Source organism: Rhinopithecus bieti, unplaced genomic scaffold (assembly GCF_001698545.2).
Source record: "Rhinopithecus bieti isolate Rb0 unplaced genomic scaffold, ASM169854v2 scaffold_47707, whole genome shotgun sequence".
NCBI lineage: Eukaryota > Metazoa > Chordata > Mammalia > Primates > Cercopithecidae > Rhinopithecus > Rhinopithecus bieti.
Window position 1 is genome coordinate 1,591,197 of NW_016819117.1, and position 23,405 is coordinate 1,614,601.

Below are 23,405 nucleotides of genomic sequence, written 5' to 3' on the forward strand. Positions count from 1 at the left end.
AGGGAGGCAGATTCAGGGGCCCAGGCTTCCGCTGTCCAGGGTCCCCCAGTGCCTGGCCCTCCCTCACCCCAGTAAGGGCTAAGCCATCAGCCCATGGTGGGAGTCAACAGTGGGGCTGCTGGGGAGGAAGGGGGGCGGGTGACTGGGGGTGGGGGGTCCGCCCATGCTCAGGGCCTGAAAGCAGCAGCCTCACCCCTCATCCCCACCTGGGGCAGTGTAGGTGCTGGTGACATTGTGTCACCAGCACCTGGGCCACTGGAGGGGTCTGGGAACTGGGAAGGACTCGTTGTACGGAGCTGGAACTGGTGGAGGGCCTGCTTCCCCATCCCCAAAAGGTCACCTGCCACGGCGGTGGGAGGCGTTGAGTGGACCAGGAGCAGGGCGTGCGCGTGGCGGGGCAGGGATGCTTAGGACGCCAGCCAAGAGGCTCACGCCTGCGAGTCGGATGCCCTGGGCCTCTGTTCAGGGCCCACCAGGCTGTGTGAGGCCTCTCCCACTCCCGTGCAGCCCTCAACGGGAGGGCTCCTGTGCACCCGAGTACCTCCCCACACAGACGGGAAACTGAGCTCAGAAAAGCAGCCCGCCTCGGGGATTCCTCAGCTGAGACTGGGCTGGGGACCAAGACCCTGCGTGCCCAACCCCCCAACCGGCCCGCCGAGTCACTCACAGGAAGGCCCCACCTCCACAGCTGAGTCCCACCAGCACGCCTGCCGTCCAGTTGCCGAGTGTGGCCCCCATTGGGGGGCAAGCACGGCCGGCACTGTGGAGACCCACCAGGCCCTGCATGCCTGTTCATCCGCTCCACAGTGACATTGTTGAGTTCACAGTGACGTTGCTAAACATTGGTTGGGAGGCCGTCAGCTGCAGGGACAAGGCATCAGTGGCACAGGCGGCAGGTGAGAGCCCGGCCCTGCTTGGCGTCCCTCCCCTCCACTCACCCACCAGCGACGGGCAGCGTCCTCAGCAAGGCAGAAAGCAGGCAGAAAGCCGAGATGGAGCCCGGCCCCAAACCCCATTCCCATCCCGCCCGCCCCGCCCACCCCATCTCTCTCCCCGTGGCCGCCGAACCCTCGGGCCCGCCACCCCATCCCTCCCCTCCCCATCCCTGTTCCCTTCCCCTCCACACCCCAGCCCATCCCCTCCCATCCCTTCCTTCCTCACCACACCAGCCCCCATCTCCCTCCCCTCCCCACCCCCCCGCCCACCTACCTGAGAGCTTGAAGACGGCTGCGCTCTGATAAATGACATTGAAGATACGTTTCGGAACGGTCAGGGACTGCTTGTGCGTTGATGGTCCACCGGAAGACCACGTCCGAGCCGGCCTCCACCACGGGGCTGTACCTCTGCAGGGGTACTAGTGTCAGCCTGGACTCTGTGGAGGACTGCTCTGCCCTTGGCCTGTCGCCTCCTGGACACACCTCCCATTGGGCTGGAGAGTCCCACGCAGGGCACAGAGTGGAGGAGGTGCTCGGGGCTCTGCATGCCATGGGAGCCAAGCCTAGACGGGGGCACTGACTATCCGGCTCTCCAACCAGCCACCTTGTACTACTGATGCCTCAACCAATCTGTGCCTCAGTTTCCCCATCTGTAAAGCAGACCTAGTACCAGCTACAAAGAGTCCCCCTCTCTCTGAGTCCTCTCAGACCCCCCTGGGGCTCCTGCCCCACCTCCTCAACCACAGAGCTCGAAGCAGTGAGGGGAGGCACATGGGCCTCAGAGACAGGACCCACATCGGCTGACAGAACCCAGGATAGGCTGCACAGGTCACACCGGGGCCATCAGAAACGGCCCCTCCCAAGGCCCCTGGAGACAGCCCTGTGCCGCATGTGCCCAGCATGGCAGCACCGCAGGCGGCCCGCAGTTTCCCATCAGAGGTTGTCTTCACCTCAAAAGCCACTCGCTTTAGACAGGCAAGAACACAGCAGAGGGTGTGACAGACTTGCGGGGGTTCGCGTGAGGTTGGGGGGCGGAGTTTTAAATTCATTTCGTGAAATGAGACGGTGGAATGTGTTAGCGGAGTCGCTGTGTGAGCTGCAACTTTCCAGGAATTTAGAGCCCACCAGGTAGCCTGAGGAGCCAGCCAGCAGGACCTGCCCAGGGCTGATGTCCCCAGTAACTGGGCTGCCGCTCTCACTGGGAAGCCAGGCGTAGCGCCCTGTGTGGGCACCCTGTCTGCGGGCACCTGCCTGGGGGCTGGTGGCAGAGCCTCAGCCGTACTCACCACTAGGACTCCCTGCAGCACACGAGCCTCAGGGCTGGGCGTGGCACGGAGGCCACAGATGGGCTCCTCTGCCGTCACCCGCAGGCTGAGGTTGGCCCGGCTGGCGCTGTTTTCTGCCACAACCTCCACCACGTGCTCCCCCTCACTGAGCCACGGCAGGCTACCACTGAGAACAAATTGGTAGTCCGTGGTCTCCGCAGGGGCAGCCACGGCAGGAGGGTGGCACCAGGGCAGGGCGGCAGCCTCAAAGCGTGCGCATGAACATTGCCCCAGGCCAGTGAGCGTGGCGTGGCGTTGGCCACCACGAGTCCACCTGGGCACCAAGGCTGAGCCATTGGTGGGACGTAGAGGTGCCGTTTGCGCACGGGGCAGGGTAGATGCCCGCAGCCGCACTGGGGAGACCATTGAGCTGCAGGGACAAGGTTAATGCCTGGACACGCCCATTGTCACCTGCTGCCCGGACCTACCTAGCGCCCAGGCAGCCGCAGCCCAGGCATTGGGCTCAGGCCAGCAGCACGGTGAGCTTTCCGGCTGACCAGCAGCCGCAGGGCACAGGCAGGGGCAGGGCCCGAGTGCCCTCCAGCTGGGCTGGCAAGTGGCGGCAGACAGGCGAGGCGGGTTGGCAGAAGAGGTACAGGGCTTGGGGGTGGCCGGAAGCCGAGCAGTCAGTGCAGGAGGCGCCAGGTGCCGCGTCGTGCTGCAAGCCAACGAGGTCACCAGGGGCATGGGGACATCCTGCCATGGAGGGTGACCCGGTGGCAAGGGAGGACCAGGCTGCATCATGTCTCATAGTCATGCCCCGTGAGGACCCCCTGCCGAGGGAGGAGGTGGACAGGAAGAGCTCCCCCTTCGTCGCCAGGCCTCAGGGAATTCCCCACGTGCGCGTGCTCATGACAGGGACAAAGACAGCTGCGGAAGAGGGGACACCCAGGGGAGAGACACAGGCCGAGATCTGGCAGCAGGGAAGAACAGCTGTGCCAGAGAGTGGGACAAGGAGCACAGCAACGTGCCGAGAGCCCAGCGTGAGAAGGATTCTCCATTGGGAGAGGGAGCAAGGGCACTGCAGAGGTCGGAGTGGCGGTCAGAGGTTGGAGGTGGGCAAGGCATCGGGAGTGGCCTGCAGGCTGGCGTGGTCTGGTGAGCGAACCCAACCTTGGGCAGCAGACAGAAGGGTGGCCTGAGGGATGGCAGGGGGACCGACTCAGGTCAGGGCCACACACCGAGGTATATGCGCGGGGGCGCGAGGAACAGGAAGAGGAACTCTTCCCATAGCGCATAGGGCCCCAGGTAGCCCCGGCCCTGGGACGTTGCAGCCATTGGCACCGGCCTGGGGGTGGCAGAGGCGTTCAGCGGGCACGAGACTTGGCTGCAGGGCACCAGGTTACCCCCCGGCATGCACTCGGGGCCAGCTGGGTCCGTGTCCAGGACCTGTCTCAGGCTCGCTGCCGTTCTTCCAGGGTCCCTTGCGAAGAGGGGAGGGTGTTTGGGGCCTGATTCGCACCAAGGCCACCGTCAGACAGACTGCCCACCTGCCTTGCACTGGCAAGCCTGGCTTTGCATGATGAGAACAGGTCTCCCCCGCCTGGGCAGCTCCCAGCCCTGTGCTGGCCCTGCCCTCAGCCAGGCTGACTGACCCACCGGCCCCAGGCAGGCCCGACCCGATCCATCCCCGGGACACCTGGAACGAGCTGGTGTCTCTGGAACTCCAGCTCTGTCCACCAGAGACAGGTGACCGCTCTGGTGGCCACGGGACAGGCAGACGTGAGAGCTCAAAGAGGCCACCCCGAGCCCTGTGGTGCCCACCACCCCAGAGTCCCACCTGCTGCGCTGAGGAGCCGGTACACCTGTAGTCGCAGCTGGGCAGGCCGCCGGAGCTCCTGGGTCCCAAATTCGGCTGTGGTGAGGAAGGCTTCATGGCTCAGACTCAGGCCCGGGAATACCATGACCTGGAGGGTAGGGGGCCGCCTCAGCTCCGCAAACTCCACCCCAGCCTGAAGCCCAGACTCCCCGACCCAAACTTCCCCAGAAAGAGGGGAAGGAAGGGAAGTGAGCCATCAGACCCCCACAGGCCATGCTCCTGCTGCTCACAAGGAAGACTCCGATGGAAACTGTCCATGGGCAGCAGGACCCCTGACCTGCCTTTCAGAAATAACTTGCAAGCACTCAGAGAAAAGGCCTGGGGGTAACATGAGTCAACACTTTCCTCTCTGCACTCTGAGTTTTCCCAACCATCTTCACTAGGCACAAGCAGCATTAAGGCCACCAAGTTTTTTAGCAAGGCCCACAGTGGGCAGGGTAGGCAAAGCCTCCAGGGGCAAGCAGGAGAGTGGGTTCTAGAACGTGGAGGGCCAACTACCTCCACGGGCTCGTGCGGGGCTGAGAGGCCATCCTGCGGTGCCAGAGGCGTCAGGGGTCCCTGCAGGTCCCCACTGGGTGCTCCCACGAGGAGGTTCTCGGCATCCTGCACTGGGCCTGGGGTGGTGAGTGTGCAGTGAGGTGCCGGGCCAGGGCCCAGGACACCAGGGCCAACAGACTGGGGACCGAGCAGCCCGAGAGCCCCCACCAGCTCCTCCACCTCCACCGCGGGCCCTCAGCAGACCCCTAACCATAGCCAGTGTCTCAGGACCCCCGCCTGGCCCCTGCACACCTCCGGGCCGCAGTTCGCAGACGTAGCTGTGTGGCGCTGAGCACAGGTCAGTGTTGCACCACCCGGTAGGCCCGAGCCGGACGCAGTGCTCAGCTGTGGCTGGGTGTGGCTCCCCGGGCAGCCAGTTCTGGCAGCTCTCCAGGCTGAAGGCCTCGCCCTGCGGCGCCAGGCCCGCCTCTGCCCCCTGCACAGTCGAGAAGCCGATCCACACGTCCAGGCTCCTGCGGGCGGGTGTGGGATGGCAGGGGCTCAGGGCACTCCTCCATCCTCCTACCCTCACAGTAGCCTGTCCAGAGCCTCATCACTGTCCCCCTTTCCAGATGGGGAAACTGAGGCTCAGAGCCCAGAGAACAAGGCCCACCAGCCCAGGCTCACAGTAGCACCCACCCACGGGGCCTGTGGGCACCGGCAGGGATCTCCATGCAGGCCACCTCCCATATGGCGTGCCCCAGGAGTGTCCAGAGGCTGCCCCCAGCTCACGTCTGCCTCTGTATCTGCAGAGCTGACAGGAATGGCCCTGCTGGCCGGCGCCATCTCCTCACCAGGGCTGGCCCAGCTCCGTCTCTCTCCACCTGAGCCTCCCCAGCCGCGGGCTCTGCCCCAGTGTTTTTGAGATCCCCCAACCTCTGGCCCCTCGGGGGTTGAGGGCAGGCACCTGGTGACCCGGGAGACCAGGAAGCGCTGCACGGCGGGACTGTCCACCATGGCCAGGGCGGCCCCGGCCCAGGCCCGGCACTGCTCCTGTGCCTGCAGCCAGGCTGCCTTCTCCACCACCAGGCGGTAGCAGTGCCCGTTGCCAGGGAAGATCTCCGTGTCCGAGGGGCAGAGCGGGTGCACCACTGGAGACCGGTGGGAATGAGGGTGTCAACGGTCAGTGTGGGCCTAAGATGGGGGTACCAGGCTCTGCCCCACCCAGATGGCCCTGGGGAGGAAGAGGAGGTGGGCAGGAGGCACTCACCTCGGGCCAGCTCCTCGCCCACGGCCACGATGCTGTAGGCGGCCTCTAGGCCTGAACCACCACGGTTCTGGATGCTGAGTTTGAGGCTCTCGTCACTCTGCACCGAGGACGGGCACACGAGCTCCAGGGCTGCAGGTGCCGCTTCCACCTGCACGTTTGTCCCCAGCAGGGCTGAGCCGACCCCCAGGGCCACCACAGCCGTCACATGATAGCGCCCAGGCAGCACATAGCGGTGCGAGGCAGCCGGGCCAGCGGCATCCACCTCGGGGGAGCCATCTCCGAAGTCCCAGCGTGTAGCAGTGACAGGGAGCGGGGCAGCGATGTGGAAGGCTGCTGGCTGGCCAGAGGCCAGGGGTCCATGGGGCCCCACCAGGGCAGCCCCTGGGGAGGCAGGGAAGACATGCTGGAGGAGGGTTGGGCCCCCACAGTCGGGCGCAGGAGGCGGCAGGGGGCCAGAGCAGAAGGACAGGCAGGCGAAGGAGGCACTGGAGGGCTGGGCTGCCCCACACAGGCACCAGCCCTGCTCCGAGAGGGCCGCAAGGCCCCGGCCAGTGGAGAAGCAGAAAGCACTGCAGGCCTCTGGCTGAAGCAGGCCTTCGTGGGCAGCTGAAAAAGCCACTGCTGCCACAGTGCCTGAGCTGTTGTCAGGGAGGCAGGCGACATACTCCTCACCTAGAAGAGGCAGCCGTAGACCCTGGGTTACCCTCCTCCTGGCTCCACCCCATGCCCCCCATCCACCCGCCACACTCACAGGCTCCCATGCTGCTCTCTTGGCCCAGAGGCCCTCCCTAGAGAGGCCTTCCTGAGCCCTCCCAGGTGTCTGCAGGGCCCAGGTCCCACCTGGTTGGAAGGGACAGAGCTGGCCCCACCCACTGGCACTCACCACAGCCACTGTCCAGCAAGGGGATGCCGAGCAGAGGCTGGCCAGCCAGGGAGCCAGGCCCAGCGCATGTGGCTGCCTCGGGCTGCACCACCCGCACTTGCTGCTCCTCTGCCCATCGTGGCAGCCACGCCAGGCCACAGTCACACTCAAACGGGTTCCCACTCAGGTTTCTGCAAGGCAGGGGCAGGAGTTGGGGACCAGGTCTGGTGGGAAGGGTCTACGCCAGCCCCTCACCGGCAACCAGGTCCTGGAGCCACCCTGACAGCACCGCCTCCCCTGCCCCAACCAAGCCGGCCCTGGGGGGCTCCAAGCAGGCAGTGAACTGCCCCCAGGATCTGGTCTCAAGCCTGGAATGGGACACAGACCAACTGGGAGGGCAGAAGGGATGCTGGGGGCCTGGGGGCCAGCCACTGACACCCACCCAAAGAACCACAACTTACATTTCACTTAAATTAAATAAATTAGCAAATATTCCTTCTTCTAGCGTAGAAATCTTGTTGTTGCTTATATCCCTGGAAGAGAGGGGGGATTCGGCAAAGCTGATGGAAGCCCCCACAGCCGAGCAGCAAGAGGCGGTGCCGCCGGCCCGTCTGGAATGAGCCCTGCATGCTGGCGTGGCTGGGGGACACTCACAGCTCTGACAGTGCCGAGAGGTTCGCCAGGAGCCCGACGTCCAGTGCCCGGAGCAAGTTGTGGGAGACGTCTCTGAGGAGTGAGTGGCAGTGGGTCAGGGCCAGAGCCCCTAGTAGGCCAGGAGGCCATCCCTGGGCCCACCCCACACACTTTCAGCATCCCCAAGCTATGGCCTCCCACCCTTGAGCTCCCTCCCCACTCCCAGAGGTCAGGAGGTCCTTCTGATGGAAGACCCAAATGAACGCTCATCTCGGGAAACCAAGCCAGGAGAGGCCTGGGGGCCTCAGCCATCTGTACCCATCTCAGCCCTATGCCGAGTGCCACACAGACCTGTCCACCCAGGGCCAGGATGGGCACGGACCCCCAACCCATCCCATGCAGGGCCAAGGGTCCCCCAATTTCCTGTCCACAGTCACCCCCGAGAGCCAAGGTCCCCCGTCCCGTCCACAGTCCCTCCATAGAGCCAAGGCCTCCCAACCCTGTCCACAGTCCCCACACAGACCCGAGGGCCCCCCATCTCCTAACCCAGCAGGGTGGTCCCACTGTGGGACCACAACCAGGTATGAATGTGTGACAAGCAGGCTCACTACCAGGCTACCAGGGAGCACCGGGGAGCAGGCGCCATCTTGAGGCATAAACCCAGGAGAATCCAAGACGGCTGGGCCCAGGGGCGCACGCCGGTAACCCGGCACCGTGGGAGCTGAGACGGGAGGATCGCTTGAGCCCAGGATTTAGAAACTACCCTGGGCAACACAGTGAGACCCCATATCTACAAAAAGTATGTATGAGCCAGGCATGGTGGCATGCGCCTGGGGCCCCAAGCACTCGGGAGGCGGAGGCGAGACAAATCACTTGAACCCAGAGAGGTCAAGGCTGCAGTGAGCTGAGATTGCATCACTGTACCACAGCCCGGGTGAAAGGGCGAGACTCTACCTCAAAAATAAATAAATAATAAATAAATAAAACATCAAAGACCAGCAGACCTAACTCCATCTAAAATACACAACTTCTACGCAAAATATAAAATCAGAAAACAAACTACAAGCTGAGAAAAGCACTACCAACTTAGATGACATATTGAAGACCAAAAATACTCTCCCGACACAGCTAAGAACGAAAAAGTCAACTATTCCAGTTAAAAAGAAAAAAAGGAATTTGGGTGTGGTGGCTTATGCCTGTAATCCCAGTGCTTTGGGAGGCAGAGCAGGGAGGACTGCTTGAGGCCAGGAGTTTGAGACCAGGCTGGGCAGCATAGCAAGACCCCATCTCTACAACGAAAAAAAAAGAATCAGCCAGGCATGGTGGTGTGTAGTTGTAGTTCCAACTACTCAGGGGGCTGAGGCAGGATGATCACTTGAGCCAGGGAGGTCGAGACTGCAGTGAGCTCTGATTGTGCCACTGCAGTCCAGTCTGGGCAACAGAGCAAGACCCGGTCTTGAAAGAGAAAGAAAGAAAAGAAAGAGGCTGGGCGCGGTAGCTCACGCCTGTAATCCCGGCACTTTGGGAGGCTGAGGTGGGTGGATCACGAGATAGACAGATCAAGACCATCCTGGCCAACAGGGTGAAACCCCATCTCTACTAAAAATACAAAAATTAGCCGTGCGTGGTGGCGGGGGCCTGTAGTCCCAGCCACTTGGGAGGCTGAGGCAGGAGAATCGCATCAACCCCAGAGGCGGAGCTTGCAGTGAGCCGAGATCACACCACTGCACTCCAGCCTGGGCAACAGAGCGAGACTCCATCTGAAAAAAAAAAAAAACAGAAAAGAAAACAAGAAAAGAAAGGAAAGAAAGGGAGGAGACAGAGAGAGAAGAGAAGGGGAAGGGGAAGGGGAAGGGGAAGGGGCCGGGTGCAATGGCTCCTGCCTGTAATCCCAGCACTTTGGGAGGCTGAGGAGGGTGGATCACGAGATCAAGACCATCCTGGCCAAAAGGGTGAAACCCCGTCTCTACTAAAAATACAAAAATTAGATGGGCGTGGTGGTGGGCGCCTGTAGTCCCAGCCACTCGGGAGGCTGAGGCAGGAGAATCACGTGAACCCGGAAGGCCGAGGTTGCAGTGAGCCGAGATCACACCACTGCACTCCAGCCTGGGCAATAGAGAGAGACTCCGTCTCAAAAAAAAAAAAAAAAAAAAAAGAAAACAAGAAAAGAAAGGAAAGAAACGGAGGACAGAGAGAGAGAAGAGAAGGAAAAGGGGAAGGGGAAGGAGCCAGGTGCGGTGGCTCCCACCCGTAATCCCAGCACTTTGGGAGGCTAAGGCAGGCGGATCACCTGAGGTCAGGAGTTCAAGACCAGACTGACCAACATGGAGACACCCCATCTTTACTAAAAATACAGAATTAGCTGGGTGATGTGGTGGGCACCTGTAATCCCAGTTACTCAGGAGGCTGAGGCAGGAGAATCACTTGAACCCAGGAGGCAGAAGTTGCAGTGAGCTGAGATTGCGCCACTGCTCTCCAGCACTCCATCCTGAGCAACAAGAGTGAAGCTCCATCTCAAAAAAAAAAAAAAAAAAAAGAAAAGGGAGGGGGGGAAGAGGAAAAAAAGGAAAACCCAAAAAAAAAAAAAACCAGGCAATTAAAAGAAGCACAATTGGTCACAGCTGTGGGAAAAACAGTCCCTGTCAGTAGTCAGCGGAGAAAAAGCAACAGAAACCACAGGGCGGCAGCATGTCTCTCTTTTCAGAGCTGCCTGAGTTACAAACCAGGTCCTGGTGCTGATGACAAGGAGGTGAGAAGCCAGAGAGCCGGGGCAAACCGAAACTCCATGTTCCCTCGGCCTCACGCACCTCCGGGGTCACCACGTTGCCCACCCTGAGTGCCCCTCCTGGTCCCACGCACTCCCAGTAGTGCTCCTGGCACAGGGACTGTGGCTCCCTCCCCAGCTCTGCACGCCACCCCCCTGCTCCCCGGGCCCCCGAGGCCTAGCCGCCTGCCATGGGCCTCTACTTCCCCAGGTGTCACCCTCCCCACACGTGACCCAGCAGGTGCCTCCGCCCAGACCTGCTCTTCCCAGCAATGACCACCTGGCAGCCAGGCCTAAGGCAGGGCGGCCTCCATTCCTAAGCGCCCGCCCGGCCCCTGCCAGCCTCCAGCCCTGCTTATCGGAGCTCCACTCCCACAGCAGCCTACCCTGGCGCAGGAGAGACGCACACACAGGCTGCCCAGTGGGACCCGGGGCCAGGGCAGGGGCTTCAGAGGGGAACCAATAAAGGGGACCAGAAGCCACCCCAGCAGAGGGGGACAGAGCAGACGAGGCCTTCTCCATGCCAGGAAGCAGCACCAGCCACTGACAGTGGAGCTGGGCCCTGACCCGGGCTGGGTGCCCAGATAGACGAGGAGCTGGGCACCTGGCTCCCGGAGCTTCTCATTCCATCTGTGGATGGGGGGCACGCTTGGGGGTGCAGCTCCCTTCTCCCATGGGCTGTGGGACACTCAGAGAGCCTGTGCCAGTGCCCTGGGCTCCAGGAGGGGAGAGGATCTGGGGGCCAGGCACACAGGGAACAGCCCCTCTGGCAGGGCCACCGCTTCCCCCCTAACTGAACTCAGCTTCTCTGCCGCCCCCTCTTCTACACCAAGGTAGGGACGTGGGCTGAGGTGCTCCCCACTGCCCGTAAGGATGGGGGGCCCCACAGCCGCACTGCTGGGTGTCCACAGCATCCCACTGTGGGATGGGACAGGCCAGCGACTGGAAGACCAGCAAGAGGCCATTCTCGAGACAGGGTAAGGCAGCCGGACTCCCACTCACTGCCCAAGCACCATGCCCGAGGGGGACACTGAGCCATGAGGAACAGCAGTTAGACCTGAGGAGGGACTTTCCAGCAGCTGCAGCGGCGGCAGAACCAACGCTTCAGGGAGAAATGAGGCAGCGGGACCTGAGAAGCAGCAGCTCTAGGGGGTGAGGGGTGCTGCAGAGGCCACGGTTAAACACAGGCAGGCCCCCTGGAAGGGACACAGCTGTGAAACAGCCCCGGGGAGGGGGCACAGGCTCTCAAACCTGCCCCTAGGCATGGGGAGCAGCTCCCACAAAGGCCACAGGAGGAAGGAAAGAAGAAAAAGCCTGAGAATGTTTGGCCACATCCCATTTTCTGGAAAATCCATCAAGAATGGCTGCTGCTGGGAGCTGACAAGCCAGGGCAGGCGTAGGGGCAGGTCGGCCGAGGACCCCAGAGCCCACCAGCTCCCCACCCACCCCACTGCAGACCAGGCCTGGGGTGCCATGGACACTTCTTCCACGCCAGCAGGCAGCCTCGCCTGTCACGGGTGCTGGCCACGCACTCCCTGCACGCCAGGCTCTGGGCTGGCTCCTTCTCCCGGCCCTCACCCCGGCCCACGGCCCAGAAACACAGCAAGGCCTTGAGGACCCCGCTCAGCCGGGCTCCCAGGGCCCAGGGCAGTGGAACCAAGCTGGGGCCCAGCCAGGAGCCAGGTGCAGCCCCCCAGGGTGTGGAAGCATCTGCCCTGGGCAGGACTCAGGTGTGGGCTTCAGGAACAGGGAAGGGCACAGGGGACCCTGTGGAGTCCTCACCCCACTTGCTCCCGTACTTTTCCACGTCTCCATCTGCTTTTGCCATCGCCGTTCTGGGGGAACGCCAAGGCCCAGCCAGGCGGCCTTGCGCCAGCCCCCCCACCCGGCCCCTCAGGCTTCCTCTGCACCCGCCAGGTGACATCATCACCACTGTCTGATGCCCTGCCCCCACATTCTGGTTCCCTGCAAGGATGGGGGACACAGCAGGGCCCAGGCATCTGGCAGCAGGACCACCGGGCGGCCCTAAACCCAGGCAAGAGCACAGAGTGGAGTGCAGGGTCCTCTGGAGTCCCAAGGTCTTGTTGCCCCACATACCCCTCGCCCCAGTTCCCGCTGTTAGCTGGAAGGGTGGGAGCCAGGTGCACAGGGACGGCCTGATGGGTGCCCGAGGGCCAGGATGTGCTCCCAGGTAAGCTGAGACCAGGCTTGTTGGGAGTAGTGCACCCCCATGGCGGGCAGGATGGTGCCCCAGCCCCGGGACACGAGGGGCCCCCAGCGCTGAGTGTCTGATCTGGAAGGCAGAAGGAGTTAGGACCATCCTAGTGCAGGACCCAGCAGACTCCTTAGTGGCTGCTGGGGCACCATTAGGTGGAGAAGGAAGTCCCAGGTGTGTGGCCACAGCGGGGGCTTCACCCCTTCCCAGCACCATCCTGGAGCAGGAGCAGGAACAGTAGAGCATGTGGCCAGGCCTGGAGGCTGCCCCTCCACACCCCTGTTGCAGGTGGGGCCACGTCCCAGGGCTGTGGGCAGCGGGGCCAGCCTGCCAGCCCAAGGTAGGTGACACGTGTCTCATGCTGCAGCGGGTCTGGCCGCCACCCGGGCGTGTGAGCCCCAGGTCAGGCCCCCGGCCCTGGAGTGTGGGCCCCTCAGGGATGTTCCCAGCCAGGCGCTGGCTCTCCTGCCTTCCCCTGGGCTCTGCCCACAGTTGGCGTGAGGGTGGGTGAAGCCTGAGGCTGGCAGGGCCGGGAAGTCTTGGGGCTGGGCCATCTGCCCCACAGGCGCTCCTGGGCAGGGGGAGCCATGGTCGGGGCTCGCGACAGAGGGGCTGAGAACTTCCCTGGGTGTGGGGCAGCCCCCAGGGCCCTCCCAATCCACAGCAGAGGGAATGGCCCCGGACAAATTGGACCCGCCTCAGAGCCCCACACTCAGAGCTGACTGCCCCAGGTGCCCACTCCCCAGACCAGATGCTGAGTGGGGTCTGGGGGCCAGACGGAGCCCCCAAAGAAACATCTGCACATTCCAGACGCGTGTGGTCAGCAGCAGGCGTGCGCCAGGCCCGGCACCCCCGCCCGCGCTGGCTGCCTCACTGGAAACTGGGCTGGGGGGACCAGCTCGGAGGGGCCTGTGGAGCTTATGTAACCGCTCCTCCCTCGGCAGGGGCAGGACGGGACACCAGACCCGGGGAGGCCCCACGCCCCCTGCCAGGCCCCATCCTCTCCTGGAGGAGACGGTTCCCCTCAGCCCAGCAAGGGGACCCCCCAGGCCCATCCCTCCCTAGACCAGGCCCAGGGTGAGGAAAGGGGCCGCAGTGTGGGCGCTGGAGAGGACAGGGGACAGGCAGCAGTGCCACCCCCACTGCGGCCCCTTCCTCGCTGGGCCAGGAGAGCCATGACCTCATCTGTTTCCCTCTGTGCTGTGCTCCTTTCTATTTAAGGAGAGTGAGGCGGTTTCCAGGGCCGGAAATGATCCTGTTTAAATTAACGGGCTGCAGTTTGGAACCTCGATCATCTGAAGGAAAACAGTGCAGCCCCAGGCTGGGCAGACGGCTGCTGGCTCCGCCTACCACTTCCATGGGGAGGGCCAGGGAGGCCAGCCGCAACTCCAGCCCCACGAGGGATGGGGGTTGCAGCCTCTGGATAGAGGACAAGGCTGCCAGGGCCCAAACAACAGAGCCCTGCATAAGGGTCTCTGGGTCCCGGTTCCGGGGTGTGAGACTAGCTGGGGAGCCCCAGGCTCAGTGGCATTCTGTCCTTACAGATCCCTCCCATGGCTGAACTCTTCCCAGGATGAGACGCTGGGGGTGACATGGGCAGCCTCAGGTCCTCCCAGGACACACAGCAGGCACAGGGATGGAGACTCCGGCCTCGGAGCCTGAACGAGGGAGATGAGAAAGGGGAATCTGTGATGTCCTTGCCTACACTGATGGAAAGACACAGTCAGCTCAGAAAGGGCCGTTTGGAGGTGAGCCCACCTGTGGGGTGTGGGAAGGAGGGTGCTTCCTATACATGTCCACTGCCACTGGGGTCAGGGCCACCCTTCCAGGTCAAGGGGAGAATGAGGGCCGGCTCCTGGTGCCCCTGCTTGCAGGGAGCGCCTGCAAGCTGCTTGCAACATGGAGCCAGGCGCTGCGACCCCCTCGCATCCCTCTCCACTCCGACCCGTCACAGCCGGTGTGGGCAGGTGCTCTCTCGCCCTATGCTCCTGATGAGTACACTGAGGCTCCAGCGGCCCCCCTCCCTCCACACCACCCCCCAAACACCTCCCCAGGCAGCCAGCAGGGTCTAGTGTGTCAATGGAGGAAGCCAAGGCAGGAAGAGGGTGGGGGGGCAAGTGAACTGGCCAATGCGCCTGGCTGTGCGGGCGCAGTAGTGCCCTGGAGATAGCAGCAGCACAGATCCAGCCGGGCAGCTGGAATCCCATCACCCACTTGGCTGTGGGCACAGCCAACGATGGCATGAGCCAGCCTGCGGCCAGAGCCACGATGCACAGTGGATGGGCTCAGGACCCGGAGCCCCTGTACTCCCACAGCTGTGACGTTCCCTGGGCAAGGGCTTGCCCCAGCACTGGCCTCATTCCTCCCTCAACCAGAAGGAAAAGCTGGCTTCTGCCCCTGCCTGGACACAAAGCCCTTTCCGAGGTGGCCTCACAGGACCCAGCCTGTCTTCAGATCATGGAGCTGCTAAGGTTAGGAACGCCAGCTGGGCCAGGGCTGGGCCTTGGGAGGACCCTGCCCACCTCAGCCCCAGATGTAGCCCTTCTCCTGCCACCAGTGCCTGGGCACCCCGGCCCCTCTGCAAGGACAGCAGCCAAGCCATGAAGAGCGAGGTGTTCTGGGAAAGGGCGTGAGCTACATTTTCCAGCTGCACTCACTCTGCAGGGGAACTGTGGCGCCCCCGCCGCTGTGCCTGCCCGCAGACGTGCCCAGCCTCAGCCAGCTGGAGCGCAGGCAGCAGAGCGTGGGCCAGGCCCAGACAGCAGCGGGATGTTTTCATCCCAGGGCGCTTGGTGGGCTGGGCTCCACGGCCACTGCAGAGCTCCAAAAAAGAACACGTGTGTCTCCCTCCAAAGTGTCTTCCTCACTGGAGAGCAGATCCTAGGCAGGGTCTCCCCTGAGCTGGGGGAGAGGCACCCCAAGGTCGGGGAGCAAGGGCAGTGGCAGACCCACCCCATACCCTAGGGGACCCAGGGAGGGGCTTGCAGATGCAGGACCCACATTTGGCAGCAGTGCCAGGCCACTGTCAGCGTATCACCTGCTCGTGGGCCAGGATGGCAGAAGAGATCCACAGAGGCAGCTCCAGCAGGAGGCCCTCGCAGAGACGCCCTGGCCTCAGAAGAGCCCACAGAAAGCCAGGAAGGGGGATGTCAGGGCTCAGGCTTGGCACAACCTCCCCAAAGCTCCCAAAGGCTCTCGGTACCCACCAGTGACAGCACGCACCGCCACTGCCTAACAACAAGGCTGCAGCAGGGTCCGCACGTCAGAGCAGGCACTGAACAGAACTCAGGCAGTGCTGCATGCCAGTTAAGGTCAAAAGAACAAAAGGAGCGAAGACGGCGCTCACAGTTCTGCCAACACTTCCCAGCTCCCCATGTCTCACACACACTAGAACGCATCAGAAGGCACCAATGCACGAACACTCAGGTGCAGGCACAAGCAGGAGTGGGCCAGGTCTTGTGAGCCCCCACAGCCACGCGGCCCTGCGCTGAAGGCACCGAGGGGATGCTGAGGGGTCCATAGAAGTCCACCCATCCAGGCTGCTCTGGCTTCCATTGTCCAGTATCCAGTCTGAGCACGGGCACAGTACCTGGCTCTGGGTGCCCCTCACGCTCAGGCTGTTACACTCTGCTCTGTGGCACAGCAGGTCTCACAGTGCATGCAGGACTGGGGAATGGGCCCCCAGAACCCCCGAGGGGACCGACAGAGCTACTTTAGTAAGTTACGTTAGGGCCACCTGTGGCTGAACCAGGTCGCTGCTACACTGCTCCACAGGGCGCATCTAATCATGGAGACCACTTTACAGGTGAAGAAACTGAGGCTGAGAGATTGGACCAAGGTCACACCGGAAATGGAGGCACTGGGATGTGAACCCAGGTCTGACTCCAGGGCCCAAATTCCCTACACTTGGGTTCCCAGCCTCCTTCCTGAAGCTGAACAGGAAACCAGAGGGAAGGGACACAGCAGGGATGAGCCCGGGAGGGACAGGTGGGAGGGGCTGGCAGCACCCAAACAGCTGGACCTGGGCGCAGAGCCCCTCGGCCCCTCGGGGAGTCCAAGCACATCCCAGCCCCACTCGGAAGCGCCACTGCCACCTGTCTATAAACCAGGGCACTGGTGTGGGCCCCACACCCCCTGTGCGGCTCCAGGGGTCTGCCCCAGAGCATGCTGATGAAATCATCTCCACCACGGCTTCTCAGAGCCTCAATTTCCTGGTCTGTAAAATGGGACCAGGAGTGGCTCCAACCCTGCAGCACCATGATGAGGAATGGAGAGACAAGAAAACAGAGGGCTCAGCGTAGGGCCCGGCATGGCCACCGCAGGGAAGCAGGTGCAGGCTTTTCCCAGACCTTTCCTTTTTGAGATGAAGTTTTGCTCTGTCTCCCAAGCTGGAGTGCGTGGTGCGATCTTGCCTCACTGCAACCTCTGCCTCCCGCGTTCAAGTGATTCTCCTGCCTCAGCCCCCATAGTAGCTGGGACTACAGGCATGCACCACCATGCCCGGCTTCCTTTTTTTTTTTTTTTTTTTGAGATGGAGTCTCGCTCTGTTGACCAAGCTAGAGGGCAGTGGTATGATACTAGCTGACTGCAAGCTCCGCCTCCCAGGCTGAAGGGAGTCTCCTGCCTCAGCCTCCTGAGTAGCTGGAATTACAGGCATGTGCCACCACACCCGGCCAAATTTTTGTATTTTTAGTAGAGAAGGGGTTTCACCATGTTGGTCAGGCTGGTCTCAAACTCCTGACCTTGTGATCCACCCACCTTGACCTCCCAAAGTGCTGGGATTACAGGCGTGAGCCATCGCGCCCAGTCTGTATTTTGTTTTTTTTTTTAAGACAGTGTTTCCTGTCACCCAGGCTGGAGTGCAGTGGCACAATCATTGCTAACTAGTTTCAACCTCACAGACTCAGGGAATTCTCCTCCCTCAGCCTCCCAACTAGCTGGGACTACAGGTGCCACCACTAATATCTATTTGTTGGTCTTCCTATGTTGCCCAGGCTGGCCTCAAACTCCTGGCCTCAAGCAATCTGCCTCCCTAAAGTGCTGGATTACAGGCGTGAGCCCTCACGCCCAGCCGGCCAGGGGTTTTGATTTGTGTTTCCCTCATGACTAATGAGGTTGACCATCTTCTCACGTGGGGTTGGCCATCTGTGCGTCTTCTCTGGAGAAATCTCTGTTCGGATCCTGTGTGGTTTTTTTTTTTTTTGAAACAGAGTCTTGCTCTGTGACCCAGTCTGGAGTGCAGTGGTGTGATCACAGCTCACTGCAGCCTTGACCTCCTCAGCTCAAGTGATCCTCCCATCTCAGTCTCCTAAGTAGCTGGAACCACAGACGCACACTACCACGCCTGGCATGTTCTTTTACTTTTTAGAGACTGGGGTCTCGCCCGGTTGCCCAGGCTGGTCTCAAACTCCCGGGCTCAAGCGATTCATCCACCCTGGCCTCACAAACTGCTGGGATTCCAGGTGCGAGTCGCCCCTTGCCGATGTTTAAATCCAGATGTGAGTGCCCCCTTGCTGATGTTTAAATCCAGGTGTGAGTGGCCCCTTGCCGATGTTTAAATGGGGTCCCTATCTGTTGCTGAGTCACAGTGTTCCCTGGATGATCTGGATGCAAAGCCAATACTGGATGGATGACCTGCAGGTGCTCTCTGTCTCCACAGTTGCCTCTGCAGTGGGAGCTCGGGTGCTCCAGGTTCATCTGCCCACATTCCCAACTGCTGCAGACACAACCAAAGTCTCCCCAACTCCTCCACAGCCCCTGCCGGCAATCGCATACAGGAGTGAGTGTGTGATTTCTTGTCTACATTTTTGTCCACAAGTTTGGCGAGTTTGTATTTGTGTCTAATAAAGAAACTACCATTTCCCATGCATGCACGTTCTGAATGCCCGAGTGCAGGAGCCATGTGGGACCCAGCTCAGGGACCACAGGAGAGGCCAGCTGGGACATGCAGGATGCAAGTCCTCCCCACCACCTGCGCTCAGCTGCCAGGGCTCTTCCTAGAAGACATGGGCCTATCCTAGGCTCTCCCGACAGAGGCCCTGCCCCTGCCCCCGAGTCACCTTGCCCTTTGGGGACTCTCTCTGGGCCAGAGACAGCTTTGAAACCTGGCTTCAGTGTCACCTGCACTGGAGGTCCTTCCAGGCCACCCCCTCCCCATAATCTATCTGTATCCTTGGAGAATTATTTGTGTGTTGCTTGAACGTGGGCTCCAGTGGTAACAGAGCCCTCAAGGGCGGCCCTCCTTCTGGTAAGGGCTCATGGAGGCCTTGGTGACAATCCCTAGTCTTCGCTCTCAGGATCCAGGGACAAGAAATAGGAGCCGGGGGCCCTTCTGTGGCCTTGCCAGCCCCCAAGGCAGCCGTGCCTGTGGCAGCTGCGCTCTAAGGCGTCAGGCCAGGGGTCGCTCCAGAATGCCTGTCTTCCCCGACGCCAATCCCAGGCAAGGACCCCGGGGGCTGTGCCTCCCACCCCTATACTCCCGGACACTCTCCTGTCATTCAGGGATGCAGGTGGGAAAGGGCAAGGCCCTGGGTGCCCCAATATTTTACATCAGTGCACCAAGCACCTACCAAGTTCCTCGTATGTGCCCAGTCCTGGACCCCAGCATTCGCAAGAAAGCAGCAGACCCAGGTGACCCCCAGCCAGGGTGAGTGGCACCCAGCACCGGGAAGTGGTCTTTAGAGCAGGCGGCCCTGAGCCAATGACATCTACACCTAGGGCAGTGCCAGCCAGGACAACCTCTGGGACAATGGGATATCCGCTCCAATAACCAATTTACAAGAAACACAAAGGACACACTCACAGTACCACGGAGGTGGCACCACGGAGGTGGCACCCCCAAGACACAGTGGGAAATCCAGGCTGCAGGAGTCAAGTTTCTTCAACAAATTGCACAAGGAGAAAGAGAGGAAGGGAAGCTCCTAGACATCATCGGACATTTAAAAGACGGGGTGGCTCACGGCTGTAATCCCAGCATAAAAGACAGGCGGTGGCTCACGCCTGTAATCCCAGCATCAAAGACAGGCGGGGGCTCACGCCTGTCATCCCAGCATAAAAGACAGGCGGGGGCTCACGCCTGTAATCCCAGCACTTTGGGAGGCCGAGGTGGGCGGATCACGAGGGTCAGGAGATCGAGACCATCCTGGCTAACATGGTGAAACCCCGTCTCTACTAAAACTACAAAAAATTAGCCGGGCGTGGTGGTGGGCACCTGTAGTCCCCGCTACTCGGGAGGCTGAGGCAGGAGAATGGCATGAACCTGCGAGGCAGAGCTTGCAATGAGCCAAGATAGTGCTGCTGCACTCCAGCCTGGGCGACAGAGCAAGATTCCATCTCAAAAATAATAATAAATAAATAAATAAAAGACATTACTCACACCTGTAATCTCAGCACTTCGGGAGGCCAAAGCAAGTGGATCACCTGAGGCCAAGAGTTTGGGACCAGCCTGACCAACATGGTGAAACCCTGTCTCTACTAAAAATATTTTTAAAAATTAGCCGGGCGTGGTGGCATGCGCCGTAATCCCAGCTACTCAGGAGGCTGAGGCAGGAGAATTGCTTGAACCCAGGAGGCAGAGGCTGCAGTGAGCCAAGATCACACCACTGCCCTCCAGCCTGGGTGACAGAGCCAGACTCCGTCTCAAACAAAACAAAACAAAACAAAAGACATCAGCTGGCTGGTCCAAGCACAGCGCTGTTTACAATGAATTGATCACAGCCAGGTAGAATTCTTTGTTCTTTCTCCAATCCCACTGCTTTGCTTGACCCGCCTTAAAGACACATATATATTTTTGCTTGATGCCGTGGCTCACACCTGTAATCCCAACACTTTGGAAGGCCAAGGCAGGCAGATCCCCTGAGGTTAAGTTTGAGACCAGCCTGACCAACATGGAGAAATCCCGTCTCTACTAAAAATACAAAATTAGCTGGGCATGGTGGCACATGCCTGTAATCCCAGCTACTTGAGAGGCTGAGGCAAGACAATCGCTTGAACCCGGAAGGCGGAGGTTGCAGTGAGCCGAGATCATTGCACTCCAGCCTGGGCAACAAGAGCGAAACTCCGTCTCAAAAAAAAAAAAAGTATGTATTTTTAAAATACATTGGCTAGACATGGTGACTCATGCCTATAATCCAAGCACGTTGGGAGGCCGAGGTGGGCAGATCACGAGGTCAGGAGATCGAGACCATCCTGGCCAACATGGTAAAACTCTATCTCTATTAAAAATACAAAAATTAGCCAGGCGTGGTGGTGCATGCCTGTAACCCCAGCTACCAGCTACTTGGGAGGCTGAGGCAGGAGAATCACTTAAACCAGGTAGTTAGAGGTTGCAGTGAGCTGAAATCATGCACTCCGGCCTGGAGACAGAGCAAGGCTCCATCTCAAAAAAAAAAAAAAGAAGACATCAACTAACTGCACTGTGTGGACCTTATTTGGCTCCTGATTCCAACTATTAAACCAAAAATCTGAACACACCAGGCCTTTGGTGGCATTAAGGAATTGTTTGTTGTGTTAGGTGGGTCTGCGGTATTGCCATGCCCTCCAAAATGCTTGCAAATAAAGAAAAGGAATTTGGTTCAAAACATGGGTCAAGAGGGAGAAGGATAGGAGCAAGGAGGGCAGGGCAGGCTCTGGGGTGGGTGGTCCATGAGTCACTCACGGCTCTGCCCACGTCTCCCCCACGAAGCTTCGAGCCACGCGGAGCAGGACATTTTGCAGTGCGCCATCTTTTCCAAAAGCTGCCACCTCTCAGCATCATCATTAGCACAAGGAAGGCTGTGGCGTCAGAAGCCCCAGCTGTCCTCCATCGGGGACTGCACACAGCTGTCCCTGCTGAGCTTCAGCAGCCGGGGAGCCACAAGTACAGGGGCACCTGTGTGAGCCCCCTAGGAAGGCTGCTGGGGACACCCAGACAGCAACGCTCCTGGGCCCTTAAACACCCGCCAGCAGCTGTGATCTGTGTCCTCGACCTCTCCCAGCTCAGCGCCTCTCCCCTGGGAAAAACCCAGCCATCTCCCTGAGGAGGAGATTGCAGGATAGACAGCAAAATGGCTGGGCAGCCTCCACAGCACAGAGGGTGGCCTCAGGGGCCAGCCAGGGCCTTAACATCTTTCCCAAGTCCCCAGTGTCCCATGGGTCCCCTCACCCCACCTTCCAGAACTCTCCCAGCGGCAGCTCCAGGTGTGTACAGAACAGCACCCACCTGTCCACATGAGGTCACCCTGTACCCTGTTGCACAGTTGAGGGGCCTGGCAACTGGAATCTTGCCAGCTCAGACTGGGACAGGCCACCAACTCCCAGGGTCCCCCTCCTCCAAACCCCAGGACCAGAGCTTAAGGGAACAACACAAGGCAGGGGCGAGGGTGGGGGCTCCACTGCTGTGCTGAGGGCCTGGAGAGCCCAGGCCTTGTTCTCCGGTCAGCCGCCACCAGTGCCCTTCTCTCCTGGACAGCTCCTGAGGGGCTGCTCACATGGACACCACCAGGTGCCGGGAAGCAGGAACCCCAGGTGCAGGACCTGGACAGAGCCCCCAGTGACCAGACTGGCAGACAGAGGAGCCCTCGGCTACAGCATCAGAAACAACGGGTGGGTAGGTCTGATGCAATTCTGTGGGCGCTGCTGCCAGGCAGGAGGAGGCCATCTCCACAGAGACGGCCGCAAGACACACGCTTCAGCAATCAGTGAGCGCAGGAGCAGTGTGGCCCAGAGGGGCACGGGCTCCACTGGTCCAGGAGAATCCATTCTTCTCCCACTCTTGAGACCAACCAGCAAAGCCCCAAGGACACATGGCTACCCTAAGGAAGGGTGGCCACAGGCAGGAGTGACCCAGAAACATTACAAAACCAAATGCCAGGACCCACCCAATGTTCAGCAAGCCTGGGGATGTGCCACGTTCCCCAGGGATCCAGCACGCACCCAGGGAGACACAGCATCCCAGTGAGCAGCCTGGAGCCTGAGAAATACAAGGCATCAAACTGGCCCCAAGACTCTCCCCAGCGCTGGTGACAACTGTCTGCTTATCTTAGTCCCCTGTGCCCTTTTCAACCCAACTCTGGATCCTGAGCACCTCAGTTCCATACCCGTGCTATACACATCCCGGCTGTGATGCCTGAGACAGGTCCTGCCCTGACTGTAATGCCTGGGACAGGTCCTGTCCTGACTATGATACCTGGGACAGGTCGTGTCACCTCTCCAAACCTGTTTCCCCATCTGTGAAATGCAAATCTCCAGTCCCTATGCCTCAGAGGATCAGGGTCAGGATTCCACATGACGACCCCCAACTGGAGCCTGGCACAGACCTGGCTATGGGCAGCGTCTCCATGAAGGCCACCTGTTGCTTTTATGTCCAGAAAGCGAACATGACAAGGCTTTAATCCCTCACAGCAATCCCCCCTCGCCCCTGTTCTCAGGATAGCCTTGGAACCCAATAGCAAAGCGCCTGAGGCCCTTCATGACCCCAGCCCACCCGAGAGCCCACCTCCCGTGGCCAGCCTCCAGCCTCACGGACTTTGCTCACAACATTCACGCCCCCTTCTTCTGGACCCACCTCATCGCCCCCTCCTAAGCATCAGGCCAATTCTTGCACATCCATCAAATCCTTGTCCAGACACCTCCTGAAAGTCCTCCCTACCGCCCCCGACAGCCATCCCCACCTCCCGGGGTATCCCGCAGCCCCAGGCCGCATCCCAATTCCTCTCCAATTAGCGACTGTTTGTCCTCTCAGCTGAGCGCGGCCTCCACGCCCCGCCCCCGCTGGCGTCTGCAGAGCCCCCGGGTGGGACGTCTGTCTCCAGACCCGGGGTTTTTCGGCTCCCCGGGGCCGTGCCAACCGCGGCTCCAGGCGTTCCTTATTTAGCAGGGCCGCCGTCCCGCGCCGGAGCCTCGCCCTGGGAGCGTCCTGGCCCGCGTCCTGCTTCCAGTACCGGGCCAGGGAACGCGCCCACGCCCGCCCGCCCCGCGGCCTCTCCCGGATCCCGCTGGGCTCGCTACTCACAGCGCCGTGGCGTCCGCGGGGATGCGCAACGCGGGACCAAGCGTCCGCAGCCCGCGGCCCGAGCAGTTGACGCGGCAGGCGGCGCCGGGCGCAGGGCCGCAGAGGCAGGGGGGCG

The 23,405-nt window shown here is 60.9% G+C and overlaps 1 protein-coding gene across 1 annotated transcript in view; it reads right to left on the reverse strand.

Annotated features, from left to right (window-relative positions):
* PKD1 (polycystin 1, transient receptor potential channel interacting) overlaps positions 1–23,403 on the reverse strand; it is a gene marked incomplete at its 5' end in the record, with an annotated part of 47,826 nt that extends 24,423 nt beyond the window's left edge. Inside the window, 21 exon segments of the mRNA XM_017858295.1 lie at positions 668–735; positions 738–776; positions 779–817; positions 820–861; positions 1,202–1,285; positions 1,287–1,343; positions 2,222–2,689; positions 2,692–2,784; positions 2,787–2,956; positions 3,442–3,503; positions 3,505–3,582; positions 3,584–3,683; positions 4,041–4,167; positions 4,578–4,693; positions 4,869–5,089; positions 5,524–5,707; positions 5,827–6,498; positions 6,710–6,879; positions 7,150–7,221; positions 7,343–7,414; positions 23,291–23,403. Coding sequence (XP_017713784.1) covers positions 668–735; positions 738–776; positions 779–817; positions 820–861; positions 1,202–1,285; positions 1,287–1,343; positions 2,222–2,689; positions 2,692–2,784; positions 2,787–2,956; positions 3,442–3,503; positions 3,505–3,582; positions 3,584–3,683; positions 4,041–4,167; positions 4,578–4,693; positions 4,869–5,089; positions 5,524–5,707; positions 5,827–6,498; positions 6,710–6,879; positions 7,150–7,221; positions 7,343–7,414; positions 23,291–23,403 — 3,047 coding nt within the window.
* Positions 23,404–23,405: the final 2 nt, after the last annotated feature.